The sequence below is a fragment of the Solanum tuberosum genome, unplaced genomic scaffold (assembly GCF_000226075.1).
Source record: "Solanum tuberosum cultivar DM 1-3 516 R44 unplaced genomic scaffold, SolTub_3.0 scf00530, whole genome shotgun sequence".
NCBI classification, from domain to species: Eukaryota; Viridiplantae; Streptophyta; class Magnoliopsida; order Solanales; family Solanaceae; genus Solanum; species Solanum tuberosum.
In genome coordinates, this window is record NW_006239448.1 from 74,345 (window position 1) to 97,038 (window position 22,694).

Consider the following 22,694-nt stretch of genomic DNA (forward strand, 5'->3'; position numbering starts at 1 on the left):
ATAATAGGACATATGGTCCCCAAATATTAAAACAAACTATCTCTAAATTCGACCCCACCCACTTATTAACCCTTGGATTTGTTGAGCTATAATGGTGTTTGACAAATTAACATGACTCACAATCTAATAAAGAAATATTCTGAAAAAAATTGAAGATACAACTTCTTCAATAATAATAATAATAATAATAAAAAGAGATCTAAAAAGAGCATTGAAACTTACAAGATCTATATCTTCAAGGCTATGAAACAAGTTCAATTTCAAGCAAAGCTATGGCCAATCCTTCTCACTTGAATTTGTTGTTGCTGGTGTCAGGGAGGCCGAGTGATTAGAAACAGAAGAATGTTGGCTATACGGGGCGGGACAAAAATAAAAAATTATGTTATACATGAATTGCTTCATTCTTAATTAGATATTTCGAGTTCGGGCCTTGTGTATCGAGAAAATCTTATTGAGAGCGTCATCTTCAAACAAGCCTTAACGTGATTCAAATTTAATTGAGGCTCAAATGTAGATTTCAAACATAGGGCGGAAAAAGAAAGAAAGAAAGAAAAAAAAAAAAAAGCAATACTCACTACTCCTATTAAAGAGTGGAATATTTTGGAGATTACTAGAATTAGAAGATTCCATTGTTCATACAACTTTTGTCCTTTAATCATTCAAATGGAAAGCAGGTCTACTTTTTTTGACACTCGTGAAATTTATTTATCTCTATGTCCAACTCTTCTTTCATAGTCTCGTATATTTTATTTTACTTAATTCTTATATTAAAAAATATATATTAAGATAATTTTATTATTTAATTTTGGTATTAAATAACTCAATAAAATAATATTTTCTCTATTTCAAAATAAATTTTAACAAATATGTTTATTAAAAAATAATAAATACTAGACTATTCATGATTAATACATATCTTTAAATTGGAAGACTATTAAAAAGTTGGGAGTATAATGGTGTAACTAGAAAAATATACTATTTTTTGTCTTAAATTTATGATCTGGCACTTATTTAGAGACAATTCGTTTACTATAATAACAACTATTTTTTTATTTTGGGGTCGTGTCTTGGGGTCGGGGTTGAGCCTCGAGTCGAATGTCTAGTCAGGTCTTGAATCGGAGTTGAGTCGGGATCTGTTCTTGGAGCCGGGTCTCGAGTCAGGTTTTAGGGTCAGGGTTGGGTTTCGGGTCGGGGCCTCAAGTCGAGATCGAGATTGGGTCTCGGGTAGGATGTATTAAAAATTCACTAATTTGCAACTCACAAAAACATGTAAACTTTATTCTTTTTAATTTTAAATTGCTTTTGTTTTTACAAAATAAAATAAAATTGAATACACATCATATTAATCAAACTTCCCGAGTGGGGGTCATGTCCAGGTTGGAGTTGGGAGTCAGGTCTTGGATTGGGTTTCGGGTCGAGGTCAGGATTGGATATTGGGTCGCGGTCGGGTTGGATCTCGAGTCGTTCACCCATAGCTCCGCCCCTGGTAGTGGCAGGTATGTTTATATTGTTAATTGCTTTGAGCCACTACTCTGAATGATATGATTAAAAACATTGGACAATGTTAGTTGCAGAAATTATATTATCTTGAAGGAAAAAGATATCTATGTCAACAATAGGACGATAAATTCTACTCTTTTGTCCATACCAAGAGAAGCAAGTGATTTGCTGATGAAGAAAAAGTGTGATTTGTTGGAGAAGCTCGTTGTCCCTCTTTCAAGAGTTCAAAGAAGTAAGTTCTATAGTTTTTGTGTTTTTCTTTTCTATTATTTTGTAGTATTCTATTTTATTTTGATTTTTTTTAATTCTGAATTAATGCCCATTTAATTATACTACTTTGAAGATCACCAAATATCTGTAAAGATTAAGTCACTAATATTATGATGCATATTCAAAAGGAAAATAAATCATAAATGACATTGTAGATTTTTTAGTTTAATTACTAAGTTAGTCATTAAAAAAAGATAAAATAATTTACTAAGTTAGTTTAATTTACTACTTTTAAAAGCTTTGTTCCTTTGATTTTAAAATTCCAACTCCTCGTACATGAATTTCACAATCAGCACTTTTTGTACATTGAAGGACACAATCGCAACATTTCTAAGTAACCAGCTATACCAACCATATTTAGCTCACAACAGATTTTTGGAATCAAGATCAAATATGGGTGTTCTTTACTTTCGAAATAACAATTTCACAAACAGAACTATCAGATACAACACACCAAGACTATAATTTCATCTAGATGAGTAAATTATCAAGAGAACAGAAGCTACCTGAAGTCAAGAAGAAGCAAGAATCGTTGAAGCAAACAAGGGATACACGTAAAGAGATTGATCCGGTGCAATCTATAAAGAGGAAGAAGAATGAGAAGAACTGAAAGATATGCTTGAACAAGATCAAAGATGCAAGAGCTTACCAATACTGGCATAGCAATTTGACCTTTGAGCTGAAATATGCAGTCAACAAGGACAACAAAAAAAACTTGGGTTGGTTTTGGCCCCCATGTGACATTTCATTTCTTATAGTTCTGGGCTCCATTTTTTTTGTCTTTTGCACATTTAAGTATGTACTTTTTTATTCTTAATTATAAAATAACAATCATTAAAAAGATTTTTTTTTTTAAAAGAGTGGACTATTTCGAAGATTCATAGAATTAGAAGATTGCCGTTTTTCGTACAACTTTTGTCCTTTAATCACTCAAATGAAAAGTCGGTCTACTTTTTTGACACTCGTGAAATTTATTTGTATCTCTATGTCTAAATCTTATATAGTCTCGTATATTTTATTTATTTATACTTAATACTTATATTTAAAATATTTTTTAATTTTTTTAATATTATCTTTTGGTATTAAACAACTCAATAAAATAATATTTTCCCTATTTCAAAATAAATTTTAACAAATACATTCGTTAAAAAAAATAAATACAATATGTAATTTCCTAAATTATTCATGATTAATACATATCTTTAAATCGGAAGACTATTAAAAAGTTGGAGTATAATGGTGTAACTAGAAAAATATACTATATTTTGTCTTATATTTATGAGCTAACACTTATTTTGAGACAATTTGTTTACCAAAATAACCTTTTTTTTTAAATTCCGGAGTCGTGTCTTGGGGTTGGGGTTGAGCCTCGAGTCGACTGTCTGGTCAGGTCTCGGATCGGGGTTGAATTGGGATATGTTCTCGGGGCCAGGTCTCGGGTCAGGTTTTAGGGTCAGGATTGGGTTTTGGGTTAGGTGTCGGGGTTGGATTTCGGGTCGGGGTCTCTTTCGGTTCTCGGGTCTCAACTCGAGATCGAGATTGGGTGTCGAGTAGGATGTATTAAAAATCACTAATTTGCAACTCACAAAAACATGTAAACTTTAGTCTTTTTATTTTTAAATTGCTTTTGTTTTTACAAAATAAAATAAAATTGAATACACACCATATTATTCAAAACTTCCAGAGTCAGGGTCGAGTCTTGAATCGGGGCCGGGTCTTGAGTCGGGGTCATGTCCAGGGTTGGAGTCAGGAGTCGGGTCTTGGATTGGGTGTCGAGGTTGAGGTTGGATCTCGGGAAGGGTCTGGAGTCGGGTGTCGAGGTTAGAATCAAATCTTGGGTCGCGGTCGGGTTAGATCTCGAGTCGGGGTCGGGTTGGGTCTCGAGTCAGGGTCTGGTCTCGGGTTGGGTGTTGACTTAGGGTCGAGTCTCGGGTTAGGTGTCAAGTCAGGGCTGGGTCTCGGGTTGGGTTTCTGGAAGGGTCTCAAGTTGGGTGTCGAGGTCAGGGTCGGATCTCGGGTTCGATGTTGAGTCAGGGTCGGGTCTTGAGTTTGGTACTGAGTCAGGGTCGGGTCTCGGGTTGGGTGTCGAGTTAGGGTCGGGTCTCAGGTTGGGTGTTGGGGTCAAAGTTGGGTCTCTAGAAGGGTCTCGAGTCGGGTGTTGAGGTCAGGGTCAGATCTCGGGTCGGGATCAGAGTCAGGTTGGGTCTCAAGTTGGGGTCGAGTCTCAAATCAGGGTCGTGTGTTGGGTTGGGGTCAGGTCTTAGGTCGGGTCTTGGATTGGATGTCAGGGTTGGTTCGAGTATCGGGGTCGAGTCTCAGATCGGGGTGTCGGTGTCAGATTCCATTTCAAAAGTTGGATCTTAAGTTGGATGTTGGAGTCGGGAGTCGGGGTTGGATTCAAGTTTGGGTGTCGGGATCATATTCTAGTTCGAATGTCGAGTTTTTAGCGTGGTTAAGTCCTTGGTTGGGTCTTGGGATCGTGTCCTTATTCAGGTCATGGTCATGGTCGAGTTTCAGTTGAAATGTCAGGTTCGGTGTCGAGAGTAAAGGTCAGGTTTCGGATCGGGTGTCGGGGTCTGGTGCCTGATCGATTATCGGGGTTGATTTTAAGGTCAAAAACTATTTTTCTGAAAAATATTTTCTTCTCTCTAGCCAAAATTAAAATATTTTCTTTAAAATGTTTTGCATTCACCAATTATACACTAGAAAATGTTTTTGAAAACTATTTTCCATTCACCAACTAAACATGAGAAAATAAGTTAGAAATCAACTTATTTTCCGAGATATATTCCTTCATACCAAACACACCCTTAGTATGGGCTTTCTTTGTCGAGAAGAAAAAGGCATTTGCATTAAGCAACTAAGTACAATACAATTGAAGCATGAAATCGTATGAATTTTGATCAATATTTTTTAGATATATTAGTATGTAAAAGATTGCAACTTTTAACACGTTTATATAGTTTTTGAATATCTAGCATTTTAAATTAAAATATTAAATTAAGCTAAATCAATTTAATTTTAAAAATTAATTAAATTGACTATCATAAAATAAAATGTAACCGGTAAAATGAGCTAAGAAAGTAACTCTTAAAGCTGGGTAACATTTAAGAGAAAATAATGAGAATTGAGTAATATTCTTATTCTAAAAAAAACATAAAATTGTATAGACAAAAATCAATAAGGGACGATCATCAAGAACATCATGTGACCCGTTTTTCCTTTTCTATTAAAGATAAAGAAAAATGATTTGTACTTTTGTATTTTTCTATAGCACTTCAATTGATGAGCTCCAAAGACAAGCACGTCCTTTTCAACTTGGAGGTACTTTATTTTGATATTTTGAAGGTAGGTATATGCAAAAATTGATTTAATTTGTAATTCCCTTTTCCTGGAAAGGAAAAAAATTAAAAATTGATTTAAAATTTACAGCTATGTCCTTTTTGCATTATATATTACCAATACCAATATTTAGAAATGGGAGTTGGGTGTATAAACAAGGGTATTTTTTACTGTGTTTTTTATGGGTATTTCAGTATCTTTATATATGTCGTTTCATATTCATCTCTTTGGTGCAACGTGTTGAGTCAATGTTCTATTCATTTGCTTTATTCATTTTGAGAAAACAGACCTTTTATGAGCTTGTGAGACGCAGTGGCATAAGCAAAAAATAAATTAAGCGGTGTCACTATTTAAGGGACAAAAATGGCTCAAGAAGAAAATCAATGACATTTTTGCAAGGGAAGGATAGAGTGTCTCGTTATGTCCATGTTAGTAATCAGACAAACTTCTGGAGGTCAGCATTGAAATTAACCATTCACTTGTAATGCAGTGCTCTCAAAAGTTCAATCCTCTAAAGCTTAAATCCATAGATGACGGTTTATTAGAATTAAATTGTATTCCTTAATATGCGTCTTTTTACTTGTGATGCATAATGTTAAAAAAAAAAAAAGTAACTTGTGCATATTAGCAGTTGTTTATTTTTTTCTAGGACTTATATATGATCAATCTAATATTTGAATGAATAAAATATTCAATTTATTTTTAGCGAAAATAGCATTTAAATTTGATCCTTGAATTTGAATATATTATTTTTGTTTTAATCCTAGTATAATTCAACTAATCAAACATATTTGACCACCAATCTAACAAAACAAAGTAATTTTTAGTCCTACTCCTACCTATAATAGTGGCTTGTCAATTTGTACACACCTCGACTAGTTGGACTATTAACCTTCTAACTATTAATTTGTGTCTAGTTTTGTTTTAGAGATGCAGCTATGCTTCTTTTCACGTTCTTGCTTTTGTATTCTTTGTCATTTTTAACAAAGCATTCACATTTGATTTGCTTCGAGTTACTTTAGTGGTGATGAACAATGCGATTAATCATGTGCAAACAAAGCATATGTAACCTCCTTTTGTTACGCTTTTATACATTTAAATGCCTTAAGAAAGTACAGTTACCTAGGAATATGATTTCGTCTGCGAACTAATTGACTAGTATTTATTTTGGACAACTACGGTACAAAGTTTTCAATTCACTTCAAATTATCTAAACAAAAAAAAAAGAGAACATGAACCAACTAAGCTTCATAGTAGAATGCCATGAACACTTTTTAGTGTTTCCATAGATTACTCAGTTGAGCATAGTCTCTTTCCCTGTTTGTATCTCCTTCATTTTTTGGGTTAATCATTTGCATGTTCTCGGGATAAGGCACAAGTATCCTTACACTATGATCGAAATCACAAAGACACATCTAAATACCCTCCTAAACTAATTTAAAATAGAATAAATACACCACAAACGCTGACTCTCTTGAAGGCAAATGATAAGTGCACAAATTGGACACATGTCATTTTTTGATTGGTAACTTTATAATTAGTTAGTACACATATTTATTGATATTAAACCTTATATAAATTTAATTATTTCTATTTCTTTCTTTGTAAAATATTTATTTTAATTTCTTTTCACTTTAAACTTTTTTTTAATAAATTCATTATCCTTTCTCTTTTAATTATTTTTAAAAAATTATGTGGATTTTTTTTAAAAAATAATTTAAAAGTGTCCTTTAATTTTAATGTTTTAATTTTTTTTTATGTTTGATTTTCTTCACTTATTTTGATATCCGTTCAAAATTAATTTATTTTACATACAAGACATTTGAAATTAAATTTGAAATCAAATCAAAACAAAAGACAAAGAAAATAAAATCAACAGAAAAATAAAAGAGAAAAAACAATGAATGTAGGTAAAAAATAAGTTTCGATAAAAGGTAAAAAAATGTGTGTTATGTCCAAAAAGAAATAAAAGACTTAATTTTTGAAAATCAATTTAACTTTTTAAGAGAAAAATCGATCTGAAAAGAGTCGTCATTTAATTTTTGAGAAAGAAAATTTATAATTTTCAAAAGAATTAAACAGACAAAATCATTTGAAAAATACCAAAAGGGGTTCGGGGTTCTATTTACACTTCAAGAAGGTGTTAGGCCCTTGAAGTGTCCGCACGTTACTAACTTTGAAAATTGACTAGTAAAGAAGACACACTTTTTATATTACTTAAAGGAAATAAAAAGATTTTTTTTGAGGAAATAGCATTTTTATTAATAAACAAAATAAGTAAATAATAAAAAATATTACTTCAATTAAACATAAAAAATAAAGAAAGCTTGTCTTTGGAAATTTAATTTAATTAAACCAAACAAAACAAAGGATTAAAGTTAGTACAAAAATAAGAATCAAATATACAATAATAGATAAATTTCATAATTATCAACAATACCCAAAAATGGGCCTATTGAGCCCACAATCAGAAGTATATCCGCCTGGGTTGATTTTGGGCCTAACTGCTGCTATGGATTAATATGGGCTTTAGCCCAAACCTGCCCTATTTTCTAAGGAAAAACTACAGGATATAGCAAACATTAATATATATTTAAGATGAATACCTATAATTTACTTTTTTTTTGTGTTATATGGATACACTTTAATATTAAATAGCAAAGTTAATTAATTATACATGAATAATTATATTTTTTTTCAATTTTATATGTATAGTAAGAAATATTAAATAGCAAAGTAATTAGTACATGCATAATCAATTATATCAGGCATGTTTTATGGTGCTTGTTCCCTATGTTTACCATCTTCAATGTTTTTTCTTTCAATATTTCTATACACCGATTTGTTTTATTTTATTTTTTTCAAAATCTTTCTAATTCACGATCCTTTTGCATAATTGCAAGAGTGATTTTTGTGATTCATCTTCATTAGGCATCTTCTAATTGCATTTTTTCTTGTTTTTATGAAGATTATATTTGTATACATCTATATGTTTCATCTATTTTCAAAGAATTTCGATTGGAGATTTTTTTCATTATAATGACAAAAATCAGTACTCCGGTATACATTTATTTGATGAATTGTTGGATGAACTTCCTTCGTTGATTTCGATAGCAGTGAAAAAAGTAGTACAACAAGAATAGGAGGAAAAAGAGATTGAGGTTTAGTTGTACAATAAAAACAAGAGGAAAAATTAACAAGTTGTATTCATATGTATATAGTTGTAAAAAAAAAGTAATACAAGGTGAATTGTGGGATTTTCAATTTTTTATACAGTGAAATAATTATACATCTGGATACTTGTATTGTATTGTATTCCATTGTCATTTTTTTTTGGTATTGCCCAATTGTATTAAAATATCATCACAAGTTGAAAGGTTGATTAGGGTATATAAGTATATTTGAATACTTGGATACTCACATTGTGTTATGTTCTATTTTTCTTATTTTTGGGTTGTCCAATGTATCCAATTTTTGTTTAACAACAAGGGTATTCGTATGTATATTATATAGATATATTCATAAGGTAAATGTATTTAAATTGTTGTGGTCGTATGCTAAACGGATATACTTTACCAAGTTTGATATATTAATACATTTAGGGGTCGTTTGGTTGGAAACAAGTTATCCCAGGATAAGTTATCCTAGAGTTAGCTATCCTGGGATAACTTATCCCACCATGCATATGGGATAACTTATCCCATCACTATGATATAAATGGTGGGATAAGTTATCCCAAACATGACAACCAAACAACATAATTTTTTTTTATCCCATCACTATTATTTCTAATCCCTCCCAGCAAACGAGCCCTAAGTTCTATGATGGTTTGTATCCTAGATATATTAATAAATACATTAAGTTATATAAATCATTGTATCCATTTGAAATCAAAGTCTTCATATGCTAACTGTATAAATAATACATTTTTTCTTAGTAGGAAATCAGATTCTATGTCGTGAATTGTCCGATTGAAGCGCTGCATATATAGATTTACAGAAATCAAAATTACTATACAAGTTATGCTTGCCATGGAGTCCACCTATTTAAAATCGAAAGAAATAAGATTCATTCACAAATACAATGAATTCATCAAATATAATAGATAAATTTAACTAAACAAAATTCTATGAATACCTTTATGACGCCTGAATAAGAACAAAGAAGTAAGAACAATGGAGTAAAATGTATCACAATATTTTTGTTTATTTAATTGGAATCTGAGGGGATATGTTTTCAATAGGTAAATATTAGTTGGTAATTTAATAATGGAAAGTAGACATAAATTACCCTATTTAGTGAATTATAATTGTAATTGTACTACTGTATAAATAATAATAATAATAATAATAATAATAATAATAAAAGTTATACAAAAATACAGCTAGATATAAACATAAACTGTAGTCATTTTTGATAATTATCATACTTATAGCTATTAAAATTCAATAACCCTATAACTATAGTCATTTTTGTAAGGCTTTTGGCCCATTTCTGCTGATGAAATATTGTGTATACACCAAGTGTATATGAGCTGTATTTAGCTCTTTTTCCTGTATATCGGGATGTATACATTTGGTATACAGCCTAATGAGCTTCCGTCTTTATTTCCGTATTCCAGCCCTGTAAATCAGCATTTTTGACCTGTACATCAATGTATATTGCTGTATACAGCATGTATACAATCCATTTTCGGACTTTCCAAAATCTGTGATCTCTTCATCTTGCCACATTTAACCCGAGCAAAGTGAGGCCGACTCGAGTAGGATTTTGGGCTGATTAGCCCAACATAAAGCAAGGTATTCACATTTCTTTATATTGATTTATTTTGTTCTTTTTTACCAAACAAAATACCATATATGAATTCAATAAAGATGGAAGCCATTAAATGAGAAGCCATAGATGGAACAAACCAATTTTGTGTAAGGAGAGAAATCATCAATCCCGTTGTGTAAATCAGTATTGCTTAAATATAGTACACAGATTAGATGCAACCCTCCATCCCAGTGCAGATGGGTGGGAGGAATGCATAGAGAGTACCTAAACCTTTATTTGATGCACCAAAGTCAGCCTTATTTATGCAACCTTTATTATCAAGTTAACTGATTCTCAGGATATCTTCCGATGCATTGTCCACTATTAGAACCTCCTATCACTCCAAATTTTAATGTTCATTTAGAAGTCACGTGGCAATTCAACTCCCAGGAGTAACAAGGCTATAAAAGGGTTTAAAAGATGAAAGAGCCTCAAACATCATAACAACCACAATTGATGCATCTGACAATGGAGAACACATCTATAAGTCAAGTTTATTAGCTCTTCTGTGTCGAACAAAAACAAGTCAGAAAGCATGGTCGTAAAATAAACTGGAACAGTAATCAACTTGCAGCTTCTAAATTTATGGAGACAGCTCATGTGATTCCTGGATCACACTGAGGCAATTGATTGATTCTTATAGGCTTCAGACCACTAAAACGCACCTTCATGAGCCGACTCCCAAGATAGATAGCAGTAACTTACCTTGAATGCAAACGGATCAACATTATCTTACAGATGGTCTCCTGTGATGAAAAGTTTGAGATGCCATGAGTGTTACTTGAAGTTGTTCGGTCCGAGCTTCCATCAATCCTTGGAAATTTTGAGCATCTTGTACAAATCCACCAGTTATAAGTGACCATATAATCCTCTCGAATTCTTCTAACTACTCCTGTTTTGCCTCCAAAACTCCAAGAGCTTGAATAGCCTTTTTCTCAACATTAGCTCTTGCATACATGTCACATAGGCTAATATGAACCTTAAATGGAGGAGCCTCACCCTGCTCAGCAATTTTATCCAAGAGCTGTTCAGCTTCATCAATTAGTTGCATTTTACCCAACCAATCCACCAAAACCGAATAAGTAGCCACACCAGGCTCAAAGACATCTTTCTCAAGCTCCATTAAAAGATTTAAGGCTTTATCCAGCAGGTTCTTCTTCTCATAAGCTACTATCATGCTAGCAGTGCATCTATCATCTGGCTTTATCCAGCAGGTTCTTCTTCTCATAAGCTACTATCATGCTAGCAGTGCATCTATCATCTGGCTTGTGTCCAAGTTTAATCATGTAATTGAAATTATACCTTGCCTGATCAGGGTCACCAGCTTTTCCAAATGCCTCAACAAGTAACGTACATGACTCTAAAAGGGCTGAAATTCTGAAAATTGCATTTTAGTTGCTATTCTTTTTTTCTTTTTTTTTGAAACTGGTAAGGTTGTATTCTTCAGCATTAAGGGCATGCTGGCCACCACCAAAAAGTGTCAATTACAAACTTCCTAACAAATCTACAATCTGATATGTGTCTACTATACACAACTGTTTACACCAAAAAAGTAGAGATACTATACAATTCCATTTGACCTTGTGTATGGAATTGGATCTATTTTTGAAGCATCTACTATTCCTTTCCTTCCAAACTGACCACCATATACATGATGGTATTAACCTCCACCATTTCTTCTGACTCTTGGTGCCTCCTCTCCTTACCCAGCTCTTCAACACGTTTGATGTACGTTCTGACATTGTCCAATTCAGATTTGAAATGCTAAGGAACAAATTCCAGATTTGAGCAGTGTAATTACAATGCAAGAAAAGGTGGCTGTTAGTTTCACTTGTCAAATTGCATAAAAAAACACCTAGGGACCAGCTGTCTACCCTTCTTCTGAAGTACTTCCTGTGTTAGACAAGCTCTCTTTATCACTAGCCAAGTGAAGCATTTCACTTTTGTAGGGATATCCCCCTTCCAAAAATAGTTCCAGAGGTGTTTTGGTCTCCCTGCCATCACCTGGAGACCTCTTCTGTAAGCACTGTTGACTGAGTAAAGGTCATCTTTGCTGTGCTTCCACAACATCCTGTCTGTGCATTTTAGTTGCTATTCTTTGGGCTCCATTAACATCACCATGCTGAACAAATGACCTTAGGAGGGCCATAAAGATCTCCTTAGAGGGTTTGATGTCTCTTGCCTCCATTTCCCTCATCAATGATTCACCTTTCTTTGGGTCTCCATCATTTACATAGGCTAGGATCATGGAATTGTAAACACCCATGTCTGGTAGGAATCCTTGAGTTCTCAAGCTCTCAAATGCAGCGTTTGCTCGATCCAGATCACCTGCTTTGCTGTACATCTGAACCATGGTTGTTGATGTGAGAATATCAAGTACAATTTCATTTTCACTCATCTTTTTGATAATTCTCTTGGCATCTTCTAGCCGGTTATCTCTAGCATGGGCATCAATGAGTTTTGAGTAGTCACGTATGTTTGTTTCGAAGGACTCTTCACCAAGCACATTTACTGCAATCTTATATGTTTACTAAAAGTCAGAGTTAGCCAATACTTAACTTCTTAAATTCAGATTTTCTTTTATAGGTAGAAACTTAAATTCAGATTTGTCATAACATTTTGTTACAGTATAGAATAGTTGGTGAAGGATTTCTATACAGGTAAAAGTTATAATTTCACTAACATTTCTTGTAAGCATTTCACTAACCAATCTAACTCTATGTTTAAGATTATATGTCCAACATGTAATAAAGACTTACCATTTCAAAGTTAAAAAGCAACAATAATTCGAAAACACTTAAACTGGAGAAGTCTCGGAATACCTTCAAATATAGACTAGCATTTTGTTTCTTCAATCTATCAAGTATATTTATCCAGTCTACTCTGCTAGGTTGGAGAAGTTGTACCCATTCTGCTATAAGTGTAAAAGAATCATCTTTCTCCTGGGAAGAAAGGATTTTGTCAGTAATAATTTTGCACTTTCCATCTATTCGTTTTGGTTCTTGAGGCCATATGATTTTCTCAGCCTCATGAATCTTATCAGCCACTTGAGACCATTTCTAATCAGACAAATCAAGTCCATAAATCTTGTAGTTAATTTCCACACGCTTTTTTGGAAGAGCCACTACTTTAGGCTCCTCAGCACCACTGTCCCGCTCACTCCCTTCTTCGTCTTCCTTAAAACAACGTTAAGGACTCTGATAAAACTCAGTCTCCTCCATCTTCTCCCGTGCCCATCTAAACCTATACTCCCTAAGCATCTCTCCACATATACTCACTTCACCAGCAAACCTACACATCTCCTTGACTTCCTTGGCTTAAAGAAAGTTGTTCATTTTCTCCTTTTTCTTTGCTTTCTCCATATCTTCCAACACCCCATTGCTCACCTCCCACACTGTCTTCCACAAATCCTCACTAAAATCACTAGAAGCTAAGGACGACCCCTGCACTATCTGCTGATCGAAACCACCCTAGTCACATCTGAGCTAATTATAACTAAGTCATCCGCTTATATTATACCAAGCAAGACCCTTTTGCAGTTAGACAACCTTCCCAACAATAACCAAAAGCATCTCATGAATTGTATTTTTTTCAAAATCTGGACATACTTCCATAAGCTTTCCACACATTACCAAAACGAATCTTGACAAAAACTCATTCATTGTGGCTGACGACTTACTTACCATTCCTTGATCTATGTGCTTGGTTTTGATGATCTATGTGTTTAGAAGGCACATTTTTGTCAAGTAGAAGTGTCTAACTTGGTTACTCTATAAGTTTATAAGGCTATCTCACTAAATGTGTCAAGTTTAAGGGGCTATCTAGATATTTAGCCTTTTATGTACAATGTATTTTGCCTCTACTTAATGGGAAGAGGAAGAAGTTCAGGTCATAATTTGGCCTTTCATGCAAATATGCTAGAGCAACTATACGAAGCACATATTCATATCCTGACTCAATTTTATATTACCCAATTCGACTTTCAAGAACACAAATTCAATGTTAAAATACAGAACACAATTTAAAACTGTCAAAATTAAAAGAACATATATAAAAAGAAATTGAACAAAACCCCACCAAATTTCATTCTCAAGCAAAAGAGAGAATAGGAAACTCATAACAGCACGCCTTCATCTTCCAGACCATATTCTCTTATGTGGAAGGATGATGCAAAAGGGAAATTCACAGTCAGCGCACATTATAAACATCAAAGTGACTTACCTGACAGCATCTCCTTTTGGCCATGAAGTGTATCTGGGGAAACAAAGCACCTTTAAAGTTGGAATGCTTCAGTCGGTTGGTTTCTCAGGCAGCATGTTAGACAAATAATTGTAAGCATAACCAGTTTCTCAATACAAATAATAGCTTTTGGTCCAGAATGAATGGGTGCTTGAGCATTGAGTGCCAGCTGCGCCAGGCTATTGCAAATAAATCTTCAACTTGTTACTTTTTTGTTTGTGTGTGTAACATGGCTATTGCAAATGATACAGAATTTTGGGCTCTTTTCAATTGCAGCAGTGCTCCCTATATATATATAGAGAGAGAGAGAGAGCACTTTCTTTTCAATGAAATACCTTTAACAATCAAAAATAGAAAGTACAATAGAGGTATAGCTTACCCTATTGGAATTTCAAGAACCCAAACTCTCAAGAAATTCTAAGGAATAACTTTAGTTACCCAGCATTAACCAAAAGCAAAATTGTATTTAAAAGGGACCAAGGGGTTCACACCCCAGTACAATATAAGCACAAAACATAAAATACACAAACCCAATTTCTCCATTCAACTGAAATTGTCAACTAATTCAATGTCCCCAAACATAAAATTCAACAGGATAAAAAAGAGAAAGGACCAAAAAAACGAAGTAAATGCTATTGCTTTTTAAGCCTCATGGGTTGCTTCTGATTTGCTAGCCGATAAATCCAGTACACCTACACCAATTTCATCATATGAATCAAACATTATACCCTCTACCATGTTCATAATTGCTGCAGAAATAGAAATTGAAAAAGAACAAGAAATTACCAAAGCGAGGACATGGGCACCAATAAGTATGACTACTAGAAGAGGTACTGCTTCAAGACGAATCTGATTCGCCATTTTCCAAAGTGAAGTGAATCTCTGCTTCTTCCAATTTTTACCAAATGCCTCTTTTGCTTCTCGTCCCCTCACACTTCTATATAGTTCAAAAACAAATCAAAAGTGTGCCTCTTGCCCTCTACTATGTTCCATTTTATGTATTTTTAGTCAAAGGAGAGCTTTTTAATTTGGTACATTATTTACTTTTTTTTTTAATTAAAATAAAATGTAAGTAAACCTTATAATATGTATGCCTCGAATTTATGATGTTTTAAAAAAAAAAAATTAATGATGTAATATAATTTTTAAATCTTGACTCAAGCTCGATTATTGAGAATATATACGGAAAAAAATACTAGTGATCTAGCTAGCTCGATTGTAGAACACTAATTGACTAAGTTAGATTGAATTCAATCTAATTGAATATGTATAATTTAATTAGGCTCGATAAAGATTTAGATTTAATGTTTAATAGAGTTAAAATTAGATTCTATGTTTTAACTTGACATTCCCAATTACTAGTACAAACACATTTTTGAATAAAAATCAATTTAATCATAAAACTTTATCATTTTAATAAAATGGCCTTTTATTTTATTTAAAAATCATAATGAAAATTCTAAATATAAAACTTGAAGATGAAATTCTAATAAAACACCTTATGCTTTCCAATTCCATTTTTCTTAAATTTCAAATAGGATATAATTGTTCTATGGCAAGTAGTTTAGAGATTGTAATATTGTTTTTCCACAGCACAATTGCAATTTGCAAGTGTACATTTTCAGTTGCTGACTCTCACTGTGAGCCACGTATGCGGAACGTGGCACATTCTTAGGTCCCCTAAGCTATAGCAAAGAAAACAGCGAAAGAAACACCGTTGGCACCTTCAATCGCTACGCCTGAATTCAGTTTTCTCAGAGGCATATTGTCAAACACCTTATATGCACCGGACATACATCGCTGGGCAAGGTTATGTGAACACTCAAAATTGCCGATGAGGAGTATCATTTCATGCCTTAACCGACGGCGTCTTGCAGTCCTGTCCCCAAGTAATTTGCCATTTTTATTAATACTTCTTCACCGAATTAGCTGCGTAATTTTATTTTATATGAAACTGTTCCTTCATTCAGAATATTGTTTGCTTATTATATAGTGCTAATCATACCTAGATATCTGAATTGTGTGCGTTTAGGCACTGGAATCTCACCTAAACTTCACTGTAACCTTTAGTTTCCAGAAGTTAGAGTGCTTCTCCAAAGTACACTCTCACTGGTTTCGTCAAATATAACAGTGTGTGTTAGTTTTTCTGTAATTAAGGGCTGCCGATTCCTGGTGTAAATTATGTAAATTTCGCTATCCTTGTTTGCTATCTAGAGAAAGAGAGAGCGAAAATCCTATGTGGAATTTACTCTTCATGGTTTAATTTAGGCATAATACATAAATAGATGCTGAAATTTGGCCTCAGTGGGTAAGCACTCAAACTTTGAGAGTGCGCATCTAGATAGCTCAATTCATTTCCATTGTGTTTGTTGAACACTCCAACTTTCCAAATGATCATCTAAACACCTCTGAAATTGTGTCCAGAGACTAAGTGGTGACGAGTTGGAGTGTTTGGTTTTCTGTTGAGTCCATCTGTAGCAAGGTGTCTAGATATGCACTCTTAAAGTTGAAGTGTTTACTTGCTAGCTGAGGTTAAGTTTGAGTGTATGTTTATGTATTATCCCTTTAGTTTATTACTTTCAAGTTTTAACATACTATATATGGGACCCTTTTGAATTCACTCACTTTATTGGATTTCTATCTCCTCCCCTAGAACCAGCCTCTTGCTTGTGAAATATTAATTGTTGTAGCTGTAACCTTTTTGAGCATTGCTCATATTTTCTCGCTGTAGCTGTCATTACCCTCTGCTTTTTACTTATCACTCAACTTGTTCAACTAATAACAAAAAATTAAGTGGTTCTTTTCCACCTCTGACTTCTTTTCAGCTCTGCGTTTTGGCTGCTCATTTGAGACTTCTTGGTGCGAATACTCATCCAGTAGTTTTCCTGAGGTTATTCCAGCTGGAAACCATGGCAACTTTGTGCCAACCCCAAAATAGTAAGTGAATGAATATTGTTCTCCTCACTCACTTGATTTGTGACTGATTACTGAACCAGTTCAATGTTGCTTCCGAAACGCCCTTGTACTTCTCTTTTGCATTATTGTTCAATTTATTGGCTTCACCACCCTCATTTTTATTTTGTTGTCTAACATTTGTGCATACATTCTGTAGTGGTATATTTTCTTCCCAAGGAATTAATGAGTTAATGCGCTTTTGGTGCAGCTTTTCTACTGGTTTTTCCAGTGTGCATGGAGAAAGGCCAACTGCTGAGTATGCTAGGTTGAGGAAGGAATCACTAGAAAGCGAATTTGGACATGCACTTACTTATAAGTCGAAAAGCCTTTCATCATTATATCGTTTTGGCCCATTCATGGCTTTGTACAGAGCAGCCATTATTTCATTCTATGTGTTGAAGCTAACTGTTTGGCGCTTATTTGTCCATGACTTAAGAAGACGTGCTGTTAAGGTATATTCAGTTCTCCAATGAAGTTCTATCTGAAAGGTTTGATTTTTCACTGTAGGTGTTCTATTGACATATTGACAGATGACAGTGTGCTGTCTATTCAGTCTATTGCATACAATGGATCAGATATATTTCACTGTAGTGTTTTATAGGCATTTTGACAGAATAGCAAGAATGGATCAGAAAATGGATTTTTCAGCTTCAGAACATGAAAGCTGTGAAATGACTTCCATTATTTGTTCAGTGTTTTCTAGCATCTTGCTATGATAAAATGTGAAGGTTGAGGAAAGGAAAACCTCTAATTCTTCTTTTGTTAGGAGTACTGGAACTAACTTCATATGCTTTAACCATACTACTTTATTTATCTCAAGTAACAGTTAGTGTGCCTCGAAACACCCTTTCCTTATTGATGTGACAGAAAAATAAAGAAATAGAGAAGGCGAAAATAGGCAACACTGTATTTGAATGTAGTTCTTTGATACTATATCTTTTAAATTTACTCGGACTACCTTCATTTAGGTATATACTTATCATAGTGATTTGAATGGGAACTTTCCAATGCATTTTTGTCAAGCAATCTCCTGTTGCTGAATTAAGTATTAAGATATGCTTTCCTGCAGTTGTTCTGAGCTTGTTGACACCTATACATCTGTGAATCGTACAATTGCTGCTCCTTAAAGAGTTCGGCTGTTAAAAAATACGGTTTCAATTGCCCTGCACTTTGTGTTGGATGAGGATGGTGTGTCTTGGTTTGATAGTTAATTTTGTGGTTCTACTCATAGCTTACTTTGCCCCACTCATAAGTCATATTTCATCTAACGTGTATTTTCAAATAATTCACTAGATTGGTTTTTAGATTTTATTAAGTCAGTGGCTTTCTTGTTTTGGGTTTTATTTGTTCTTTACTGTTGTTTATGGTTCCATCTATTACTGAATTTCAAGTGATTAACTGGTTATCCACGCAGGCCTTAACAATGAGTTTACTTCTTTTATTTGCAGTTCCGTGAAACTCTTATCGACTTGGGTCCTTTCTACATAAAGGCAAGTTACACTATCTGTTAAGACCATCTTATCCTCTTATGTTGGTGGGAAAACATCATTATTATTTGTAGAAGTATTCATATCTGTCTGCTGTGGTGTAGTCTATTACCACTTCTGTTCTTGGTGCTGTTTTTACGAGGGGTGAGGATACTGCTTCAATAGGCTTACAACTAATTTCATAGGAGAATGTACATGATGGCGTGCCTCATCATCATTACATGGAAGGAGCATAAATTGTTGGGTGAAGTCTGCCACTGCCGAGAGGCAAGGCTCACCACTCTGTTCCATTCTGAATTTGCATTTCAGATTGTGGCGTACATTGACACACCAATATAGAAGATGTTTAAGCTCAGGTTACAGGCATGACTGGAGACCTCAAAGAGACATGTTATTCAGAATCTATTTTCCCTATTATATATAGATAATACTAGATAGGAAACACTGGTTTTTATGCAAAAGCTTTTGACCACCAGAAGTGCTCGTATTTAAACTTAGCAGGTTTCTTTACTTTCTATAGCTAATAGATTAGTACATTTAATTTCACGCACTGAATTTGATTGTCAAGCAGCATCTACATCCTAAACTAATGGAGGAAATTTCATTCTTACATGCTCCTTTAAGTCAAGATGATGTATTTTGAATTCCAGTTACCTGTGCATAGGAGTAGACCAGAAGCTTCTGCCTGTTCTTTTGGAAATGTTGATATTAATTCAAATATGAAAGAATTTTAGTAGACTGGGAGAGGTTTATTGAGTTATTCTACTCTAACCAAGGTAATATGTGTAGCCTGGACTTAAGTATTTTTTTATTTAATTAGACTATGCTCAAAAAATTGTCTGCCCTGCTTTACTGATCAACCGAGGGGTGGGGTGGGGTGGAGAATCAGAGTCTTACAAATCCGGTCGTGTAACCTAGCCAGCACTCTAGAAACTCATTCAATCACAGAGTTCAATTTCCTTACCTTGAAAATACTATTCACAAACATGTGGGTTAGGAGAAGAGTGGACAAAGATGAAATACTTATTTAGAGAATAACTAAACTTGGTTCCTTACTAGGTATTTTGTGCAAATAATGCTTTTATATCTTCCTCATTGGCAGAGGAATGATGCAAAACAGGAATTGAGAAGGAGGTGTAGGTGGCACTAATTACGTGTATATATAGTGCAAAGAGTGCATTTACTGCTTCCTTGTTGGCAAAAGAATGGTTAAGATATTATATGTAGATGGGATTCATTGTTTTTTTTTTTTTTTGAGAAGGTATCTTTTTTTATGTAACTATTTGCTGCATAAAAACTGCACCTGCCCATATTTACAAGGGAATATAGGAAGATGTACTAAGCTATAACCTACTTACAGAGATCCTAGTACGCCAACAGAAAGATTCTATGTCTTCCATACATGCATGTTTACACCCAAAAAAAGGAAAGGGCTAGGCACTTCATCTTCAGTTTCTGGATAGAGCTATAATTGTCTTCAAAACACCTTTGATTTCTCTCTTTCCAAACTGTCCACCAAATGCAAGCAGGGACAATCTTCCATCTTTCTTTCTGTTCTGAGTGAGTGCTATATTTGTTCCAGAACTTCAAGTGTATCTCTTGGCATCACTCACATGATCCCTTTTGAATTAAGGAAAATCATCCAAAGTTGTTCTGTTACTTGCAATGTAAAAAAAGATGGTTGATTGTCTCTGTTCTTCTCCTCACAATTGGTTTTGTTTAGGACGGGATTGAAAATTTATACTTGCATCTATTTTCTTTTTGTACTCAAATGATATTTTTGGGTGGGGTGGGGGTGGGATGGGGTGAGTTGAGGTCTTCTTTGATGTATCTATGAAATGGCAAGAGAATGTATTTGATCAGTGATGCCACTTCATCAATATGATAGATAGAACACCATTATCGAAGAAAATATTCTGCTGATGTGATATTCTTCTTGTTTATTGACTACATATAGTCATCTGTGATATCAATTCTATGTGGTTAAATGGGCCAAAGAGCCCTTGTAATTTCAGATTGCTTACATGGTGCATCAGCCCTGGGTTCCAACAGGAGCTTGTAACTTGTCTCCAGCAGGGAAAAAGGTCTTATGGTTAATTCTGCAATTGTTTGAATAACAGCTGGGACAAGCTTTAAGCACAAGGCCGGACATATTACCAAAAGTGTATTGTCAAGAACTTGCAAAGTTGCAGGTAAACTTAATACTTCAGTGCTGCTACTAGGGTCGTATCCCAACTTACCATTACATTTCTTTTTTGCTGGTTTGTCCCAAGCATGTCTTATCTTTTAATATTTTATTACAAAAAGATATCGTGGACCTCAAACTTTCATTCAAAAGGAAGTTCAAATTCTTAAAATGGCTGATTTGTATCTCCAACTTCTTGCCTTCTATTCTACAAGTACCTTCCAGCCCTATTGCTTACTAAAAATGGGAGGAAAGAAGTGTTGTATTCTTGAAAGCTGGATAAGATCTCTCAACATAATGTATTATCCTTTAATTTGTACTTCACATCTTGCCAGGATCAAATCCCCCCATTTCCAACTCATCTTGCAAGAAGATCTATTGAGTCCCAGTTGGGTGTTCGCGTTTCACAAGTATTTGCTGACATTAGCAAGGAGCCAATTGCTGCAGCATCTCTTGGCCAAGTATATAAAGGTTAGAGCTTGAATTTTTTGGTGTTTCTCTGCTTTTGTCGTTGATTAGGTCTCTAACTACTAGTTCTATGGTGTTTCATTACTTCTCACTTTCTTCCTTTTCCTAACCTTTTACCTTATCATCCGGAAGGAACCTTCTATATCCAACCACACGTGGAATCTTCCCTAAGAGTGGTTATAGAGACAAAAACTGGTCTATCTGTTGATCCAAGATATGGTTCACTTTTTCTAACATTTCTAGCACCAACTAATTCATTCTGGTGATACATCTTACGATGTCATGATGCATTCATTCCTATAATACTTCTGGCTCTTGGGTGTCTCTTTGTAGGTTAATTCGTTTTTTTGAAGATAAATCTACTAGGGGAACGTAACTGGTTTTGGAAGAGTGAGTGCCTTGCTCAAGGGGTACTCAAGCTTTTAATGTTTCTTCTTGGCTTCAAGTTTTGCAGCTCATTTGCATTCTGGAGAGCTGGTGGCTGTTAAGGTCCAGAGGCCTCATATGTCACATTTACTGACACTGGACGCTATGTTATTTCATATGATTGGTGGCCAACTAAAAAGATTTGCAAAAGCTCGTAAGGATCTGTTGGTAGCTGTCAATGAGATGGTGAGATTCCAAATTTCCATCTTATGTTTCTGTACTTCGGAAGATGATATCTGGAACACAATGTGTGTGAATGTGATGGGTTATACATCAAGACTGTCTTTATCTCAAGGAGTATATTACTAGTCTATTGCTAGTTCTTTGGAATGATTATGAGGTGAATTCTGATTCAGCTAATGCATGTATAGTCAAATTTACAAGGTGCACTTGGCACAGCTGAATGAAACGGCTGCAACAGTTAACAGATCAAATCCTTGATTAGAAACTGAACAACTCAACCAATAGCTATCAAGGCAGATGAAAATATCTCGAATTTACTCTAAAGATGACACTATCAATTGGCCACTAGTTCTTAACCTATTCTTTTGTTAAGAGATTAAATCAAAGAAAACCCGCAAAGTTGTATTTTAGTAATTGCTTTTAGCTCATCCTATGTCTCATTTCCTAATTGGTTCATTATCCTCTTATTTCCCCATTTTCTGTAAATATGAGAGAAGTTGCACTTCTTTTAAATAGTTGTCTATTATATACTTGCTAACCCCAGGGGTTTTGCTTGAATGGATAGGTGAGACACATGTTCGAAGAAATTGACTACATCCTGGAAGCACAAAATGCCGAAAGATTCGCATCTCTTTATGCATGTAGTAGTAAGTGTCTTCCAGACATTGCTTTAGTGGTTGTGGTATTATGGAATAACTTTTTTCCCTTTCATTTTTTGGAACTAGTCAGTACAAATGTAGATTGAATGTCATGGAATATATTTGGGTCGTGACAGGATAATGTTGAGTGGGGGGGGGGGGGGTTTTTTTTTCCATTTTCATATG

General features: G+C 34.3%; 1 protein-coding gene and 1 pseudogene across 2 annotated transcripts in view; one reads left to right on the forward strand and one right to left on the reverse strand.

Moving 5' to 3' along the window:
• Positions 1 to 10,365: 10,365 nt before the first annotated feature.
• LOC102600668 (pentatricopeptide repeat-containing protein At1g01970-like) lies at positions 10,366 to 15,027 on the reverse strand (annotated as a pseudogene).
• Positions 15,028 to 15,675: 648 nt separating this feature from the next.
• The window catches only part of LOC102601470 (uncharacterized protein slr1919), a 17,265-nt gene continuing 10,246 nt past the window's right edge, over positions 15,676 to 22,694 (forward strand). The window contains exons 1-8 of one of the 2 annotated variants that reach the window (XM_015304283.1): positions 15,676 to 16,055; positions 16,992 to 17,103; positions 17,330 to 17,573; positions 18,570 to 18,611; positions 20,729 to 20,800; positions 21,129 to 21,264; positions 21,716 to 21,873; positions 22,436 to 22,517. In XM_015304283.1, coding sequence (XP_015159769.1) covers positions 16,001 to 16,055; positions 16,992 to 17,103; positions 17,330 to 17,573; positions 18,570 to 18,611; positions 20,729 to 20,800; positions 21,129 to 21,264; positions 21,716 to 21,873; positions 22,436 to 22,517 — 901 coding nt within the window. In that variant the 5' untranslated portion in view covers positions 15,676 to 16,000. The remainder of the gene's footprint in view (positions 16,056 to 16,991; positions 17,104 to 17,329; positions 17,574 to 18,569; positions 18,612 to 20,728; positions 20,801 to 21,128; positions 21,265 to 21,715; positions 21,874 to 22,435; positions 22,518 to 22,694) is intronic. The other variant, XM_006365007.2, reaches the window with a different exon arrangement.